Source organism: Phalaenopsis equestris, unplaced genomic scaffold (assembly GCF_001263595.1).
Source record: "Phalaenopsis equestris unplaced genomic scaffold, ASM126359v1 Scaffold000113, whole genome shotgun sequence".
Taxonomy (NCBI): Eukaryota; Viridiplantae; Streptophyta; class Magnoliopsida; order Asparagales; family Orchidaceae; genus Phalaenopsis; species Phalaenopsis equestris.
The window spans coordinates 176,601-183,811 of NW_018164555.1; the positions used below are offsets into that span (position 1 = coordinate 176,601).

A 7,211-nucleotide genomic window follows, 5' to 3' on the forward strand; every position below is an offset into this window, starting at 1 on the left:
CGAGCCAAGCCTGAGCTCGCTCAAGCTCGGCTCGTTTACAGCCCTACGCGGCATACAGGTTTCGAAAACGACATGAAGAAATAGCAACCAATAAAGTAGATGATATGGAGAAGAAATTGAATAAGAGGTGGGCTAACTTACATCTGTGATAGAGGAAATGATCTCCAACATAGAAGGAAGATTTTCCTCCATAGATGATAGGTTTTCTTCCATGGAAAACCGATTTAGTCACTTAGAGGAGAAGATGAGGAGACTTATCGAGACGCAATCTAAGTCGTCGTTAGCGCCACAATTTGCAAATCATAACCAAAAGTTGTCCAGATCAAAAGAAAAGGAGATCGAAGAGATGAACACGAGGAAAGCATCTCACATCACGATACCCCTCCCAGGGCTCTAATCGGGGGTGATTAGAGATTTCGAATGAAGACGGCTAGGCCAAAACATAGAAAAATGATTATGCAAGAGGTACGAATAAGCACGAAGAAGAAAGGATAAGAGCAAGGAGGAGATATGGCTATGAACAAAGAAGAGAGTTTTACCCTCAATACATGGGGAGAAACAGCGGAGGAGAGAAAGTTGGGGTGGAGATACAAGGATTCGGAAATTGAAGATGTCGATCATCGAGAGGGAATATGCAAATGGATAGGCGTATTGGGTAGACCGATACTTTGCAATGAATGGGCTAGATGGGGAGGAGAAACTCATGGTGGCAAGGCAATGTTTAGAGGGAAAAGCCCTAGCCTGATTTCAGTGAAGGAAGGCTAGATACACAATCTGTGCATGAGAGAAATTTAAGGATTGTTGGAATATTTTCAAGCCATTCAAAAAGGAAACCTACAAGAGCAATTTTATGTTTTGACTTAGGAGGGGACTATCATGGACTATAGAGAGAGATTTGAGCAATTGTCGAAACAATTAAGGAAATTTTCTAGAATGGGATTGAACGAAAACTTCTTGAAGACCATAAAGCCCGACATACGGGCAACATCCAAACTATTGAATCCGCAAGGAAAGAGGGAGATGATGGAGCTCACCCAAACGGTGAAAGACAAGAACCATAAGAAAAAGACTAACAAAAGCGACACCATGGGAGAATTCCATGAGAGTAACTCGACGATCAAAACACTGAAGGCCCAGACGGTGTCATTTCAGAAGAAGATACCAAAGGAACGGAAGAAAAGAGCTCATTTTGAGGACAAATTTAAGCACCTCACAGAGGCAGAAGTGTGGGACAAGAGAGCAAATAGATTTATTTCCATTGTGATGAGAAGTATGCCCCAAGCCATCAGTGCAAGGATAGCACATTCCAGATCATTTTAGTTGGTGCAGGGGAGGAGGCAGATAATGAGGAGTCGGAGGCAGAAGCAGTAGAGGAGGAACGCCTTCATATTTTCCCACCTTGAGGAAAATGTGTACTTTTTTTTTCATTTTATTTTATTTTATTTTAAAGGTGGGTATTGTTACACCAGCCTAACCTTAAGGGCAATTTTTTCTTTTATTAACCTAAGGGCAATTTGATAATTTATTATTATTAGGGTTTGGTATAAATAGGCACTAACAGGATTAGGGTTCGGTATGAATGAGATTGAGTTTTGTATAATAGGTTTATGGCTTATGAGAGACATCCTACCGCTCGAATTTTAGAAATTGGAAAATAAAATTTGTGGTTACCCTAATTTGTATGGAAAAACATGCTGATTTTGACGACGGATCTTATCACAAGTATACAAGCAACACTTCGTCTCCTGACTTTTGAATGGGCAAAGGTACTCTTTATAGTCAATTTACTTGAGGAATCTAAAAAATCTTTTATTCCTTTCCTTTAACAGGCCAATTAGGACATTCAAAATGATGAAAGAATCAATTTTTAGATAGATGAAAGGAATTTGCCCTCAGCATATTATAATCCAATCTCTTCTAGTTAGCATGTAATCCTAAATGTTTGCTGACATCTCAATATCTCTCTGCATCAAACTAGCAACTTTATTAGAAAAGAATCACTCTTTCATCAGTTCAATGATATTTTCAATCATTACCGTAAGTTGGAATTCAATCTTCAACTCTCCAATGTGGAGGTCTCTTTTAATGGTCTTTTTTTTTTTTTTAATCAGAGCTTTCTATTATTCCTAATACATGGAGATATCCTTTCAACCTTCTAGAATTGGATCAAGAAAGTTTTGGTTCCAATGAAAATATATCTGTTTGGATGACTAATTTTTTGGGAAAAGATTCCAAGCAATACTTCATTTCCACATTTGGACTTCAAGAGTTCTATAATTAGCATCATGGTAATTCGCTTCCAGACGATGATTCACAAATGCTTTTCAATTTTATCTCTCATCTTATGTTTGGAACAGATTGCTCTCTCTTAGGTATTTTTAATAATACCTAACCTTTGGACTCTTCCTTCTGGTCCAAGGCAGATCTTCATGTAGAGGATATTGCTGAGGACATCTAGGAATATCTTCTTCTAACAATCAGCTCTTTTGGATGGACTCCTGTTAAATAATAAGGTGTGTCAAATTCTAGAGAACATGAGGGCTTTAAATATTCAAAAAAATATCATTACAGCTCTTTTGATCTACAGTTTGAACCCTTACTTTCCGGGTTTTTATTCTACAATTTTGTAATTATGTTGTTTTTTCACTCAATAAGAAGAGATCTTGCCACGCTTTCAATTTACAATAAATAAAAAATCCAAATGCAACCAACAAGAAACAATCGAGAATTTGGTTCATAAAACTGAACTCAATATGCCTAATAAGGATCTGAATGATTCCATGCATCCTAAGAACACAGCTCCCCGTCCTAGTCAGAAAAACCCAATGCTATCAAAACATTGCTGTAGTTATTAAAAAAAAAGAGCAAAAACAAATTTCTATTGATTTGGCAACGGTTTTAGTCACGGAGTACGTTCACCAAATAAAGATTGGCGTCCTATATTATTGCTTCTACTATTAAAATACAAAGGAAAATAAAAGGTAAGAAATTACAAAGAAAATGTTCACACGCAATTAAAAACTAGTACAATGATATGTGAATGAAAATCAATACACAACATGTTGGTATTCTGACGTATAAAACTTAACACCAACGTTGGAGAAGTACTTAACAGCTAAGATAACTAAATTATCAACTGAATAAGTTGAAATTAATTTCAAGAGAAATGCAAAATGATTGCAGCAATATCAACAGAATAAATATAAAGAAAAAAACTAGTTACAGAAAATCGAAGCACATTTTCTTCGTTAAAAATTGAAGCTCACTGGAATATGAATTGTGGGAGCTCCACCAAAATAATTTGAAAACATTTCAGCATTCAACGTAGCACTCATCAAAATCAATCTCAAGTCACGACGACGAGGAAGAAGATCCTTCAACACAATCAACAAGAAATCTGCACGTGTAGAAAATCTAAAGGAGTAAGCACCAACAAGATAGCATATTCTACATTAAAAATGCAATTAAAGAGGCAATCAAATATGAATATGATCAAACATGGAAAGCACCTTCATTCATGCCTCTTTCATGAATTTCATCAACAAAAACATGGGTTACACCATTCAAATTGCGATCCCCCAGCAATCTTCTCAGTAAAATACCACTGGTACAAAAAAGGAGATGTGTGTTTTTCCCCCTCATGCCTTCTAATCGAACTTTGTAACCAACCTATCACAGAAACTAGTGTTTTATGGAAGGAAAAAGAATAGTGCTGAAATAATCTCTCTTAAAAGTCACAAAACAGCAAGATTTCATGGCTATGGAGGCTTACTGTTTCACCAAGCTTCTCTCCCCGTTCAGCAGAAACCCTTTCCGCAACAGTTATAGCAGATATTCTTCGAGGTTGGGTACAAATGATATTGCAAAATGCTCCTCGACCAGATTCTATCTCAGATTCTAATACATACTGAGGAAGTTGTGTTGTTTTACCACACCCAGTCTCTCCAGAAATCACTATAACCTGCCCAAAATAAGTAAAAGTTACAGGTCAATAAAAACCAAAAGCAATATCCATACAATAACAAGATACGCATTCTGCAGCTTCATCACAGGTGGCGAGAAATAAAATTGTGCAGCATGAAACTCAAAGAACTAGGAGCTCAAGTGTTTCTCTATTGTCCTCCTCTTCTCATAACGATTGATTTGCATTTGGAAAGTCATTGAAATGAGCATTTCTTATCATAATTCTAAGTTGAATATTTCAACCATTCTCTGAAGGGGTTTGCTTTAAGAAATGATAGGGGGAGCATGATATTGAAGCAGGTTTCTTTTCTCCATCTCAAATTAATCTCCACGTCATTTTCTTTTTCATTTTCTGAACCTCTCTTCTCTTCTTTTTTACATTCTCACATGTGATTCAAACGCTTGAATTGCATCACAATCCCTGCTAACAGCAATAAAGTCCATTTTTTTCATTGTAAGAACCTGAAAGTGATTGAATCTCACTTTGAAAAAAGAGTTAAAGCATTTGTTTGGCAATGGAACACACCGACATAAAAATAGTGATATTTTTTTCACAGAAAAAATCAATTGGAATAGAGAAAGAAAACAAGATAGTTAAACATGGGTAGTTATCTTAGAAATCACCTCAAAATTAATCCATTATAAAAGCAGAAGATGTGTTAAAAACTTAGAACAAGAATGCCAAGAACTAACAGAGGCTGCTAGCTGCAAGGAGAGAAGAACTAGAATTCTAGAAGAAATTTGTATAAATTTATATGATCATTAAACAAAAAGCACAACTAAAATATTCTTCGCCAAAGTAAAAACCTGATTGCGTGCAATAGCAGACAAAAGAGCCTCTTTTTCCGCGTATGCAGGAAGAGAACGTCTGGAATCAAGCATTTTATTACCCTCAGGTGAATCCTGTCAATTTTAAAATTAAATTTCAATGTGTTTGATTCAAAATCATAGATCAATGGTATGAGTAAGCAAAATCTGTAAAGAAATTTTACAAAAAGATTATGAAGTTGAAGGTAAAGGGAATTGTCGCATGTAGAAGCAGCAGTAATAGCATACTAAGATTGACTGAACAAAGATAACTGCAACTAATTGTGGACAACACATCAATGGCCTCCGTATAAAAAATAGCTTCATATTTTCAAGATATAAGCAAATAAAACTACAACTGTTCTACAGTTCAAGAAGAATGTTATAAATAATAAAAGATGATAATGATTAAAGAAAAAAAAATGTTTTGTGATTAAGGATGTCAACCTGCCAACTTCGTTGCAAATTACGCATACGCCAACTCCTCCTCTGAAGAATCTTTTCCATAAGTACGTCATCAACCAAAGCATCTTGGTTGTCATTTACAACTTCTTCGGTATCATCGGTAGTAGAATTTCTTTTCAAAATTTTACTGTATTTAGAAGATTCTAGTTCCATTCTATCAATGTGCTCCTGCAATAAACCCTCAACCCGTCTTTGCAGACTGAGAGGAATCACAACCTGTGAAGCAACAGATAATGTAAAACATTTTAGATGCTTCAAAATACATCTAAAGTGCATTGCAATATAAAAAGGAAATTGCCTCTCTTTGTGGACGTTTGTCATCAAGATCAGGTCTATAATTTGGAAGAGGAACTTTGCTTGCAACAACCATCTTCCCATACAACTCACTGCAAGTGTAGGAAATAGTAATTATGCTAAACTAAATAGAATATTTCGGGTAAAGAGATGATGAATGCCAATCTGCTACCTATAAAGCCCCATCCTTTTTGCAAGGTTAGATACTTGCTCATAGTCACGGCGATCTCTTTTATCTCTGGAGACAATTTCTTGTTCTTCAGGATTGCGTAAAAGCATGCTCAGTTTCCACCTCCACTCATCTATGTTGGCCACTGAAGAAGATGGCTGGAAAGGAAACAAAATTAAGGATTTGACTATTCATTGGTATTAAAAAAAACTACAAGCTAACAAAGATAAATTCAAAATAAATGGTTAAAATGCTAGGGTGTTCGCTAACAAATACCAATGTTTGCGTTCCTTATAAGAAAAAATTCGTGCGGAAAAAATAATCCAATACAATAGCAAGGCATAAATATCAAAAACATGCCACCAAGTAACAGCAGTGTACTACTTACCAGTATTCAGAAGCAAACCTGCACAGACAGCATTCAAAATAAACAATATTCTGAAAAGGAGCACACCATGATTAAGCATTTGATAGAAAGTCTTACAAACAGTAAAAGTGCAAAACATCCACAAAAAAGTAACATGCAGATAACAAATTGCAAAATCCCAAAACTTTTCCATCCGCACCTTTTGGTTTTCGAAGTCACACTCGTATTCATCGTCTGAGTATTGCTCCGCCGCGTATCCACAGAAACCCCGCTGAGAGCCAGCTGAGGGCGATGCTTCAAGCTCTCCGGCATTTGATGAGATTGAAAAACGCAGTAGGAAAGGGAGACGGCTGTGAGTGCTGCGTAATTTTACGGCTGAACTTGCAGTTCTAAGCAGAGATACCAGTCCCGGCCCTAATCCAGAAGGCATCGTAATGCTATGGGGTCATGATGGTAGGGCGTGGTCTGGGCGACCAGATGGCCTGCAGCGCGGGTTTAAGGTTTTGTGCTATGGCGAAAGGAGAACGACGGCTGGATGGGTAGGCTGCGATGAGGCTAGGGGTGTAAACGATTATCGCTCGGGTTACGAAGCATGAATATGATCCATGTATAGAGTTCGAATTTTTACAAGATTAATATTGAATTTTTCTGGCGTGATTTCATTGGGTACGCACGTTACTCTACGCACGTTACTCTCGTGTTCGAATTTTTCTTTTATTTTATATCATCTAAATTTTTCATATTAAATAAAAAATATTATTATTAATTTTTAAAAAAAGTGAAATATAAATTTTTCATGCATAGATGAGATGACATATATATTTAAAATTTAGGAGTTAGATATGTAAATACATAAGACATATTTTGTATTGTACAACGTTTATTTCTAGAATATTGATGAAAATAGTGTTGGGATTTTTTCTTTAGAATTCCCAAATTAATTAAAACTCTATTTTAATTTCAATACCCTTTGGAATTCCCAAATTAATTTCAATACCCTTTGGAATTCCCAAATTAATTTCAATACCCTTTGGAATTCCCAAATTAATTTCAATACCCTTTGGAATTCCCAAATTAATTTCAATACCCTTTGGAATTCCCAAATTAATTTCAATACCCTTTGGAATTCCCAAATTAATTTCAATA

The 7,211-nt window shown here is 35.9% G+C and overlaps 1 protein-coding gene across 2 annotated transcripts in view; it reads right to left on the reverse strand.

Moving 5' to 3' along the window:
* Positions 1-6,637, reverse strand: part of LOC110020943 (DExH-box ATP-dependent RNA helicase DExH3-like) — a 35,202-nt gene extending 28,565 nt beyond the window's left edge. For both annotated transcript variants that reach the window (XM_020719250.1, XM_020719251.1), the window contains exons 1-8: positions 6,265-6,637; positions 5,702-5,856; positions 5,534-5,621; positions 5,218-5,451; positions 4,771-4,866; positions 3,773-3,961; positions 3,510-3,669; positions 3,267-3,397 (exon numbers count right to left, since the gene is read on the reverse strand). In XM_020719250.1, the coding sequence (XP_020574909.1) occupies positions 3,267-3,397; positions 3,510-3,669; positions 3,773-3,961; positions 4,771-4,866; positions 5,218-5,451; positions 5,534-5,621; positions 5,702-5,856; positions 6,265-6,495 (1,284 nt within the window). In that variant the 5' untranslated portion in view covers positions 6,496-6,637. The remainder of the gene's footprint in view (positions 1-3,266; positions 3,398-3,509; positions 3,670-3,772; positions 3,962-4,770; positions 4,867-5,217; positions 5,452-5,533; positions 5,622-5,701; positions 5,857-6,264) is intronic.
* Between the last annotated feature and the right edge of the window lie 574 nt (positions 6,638-7,211).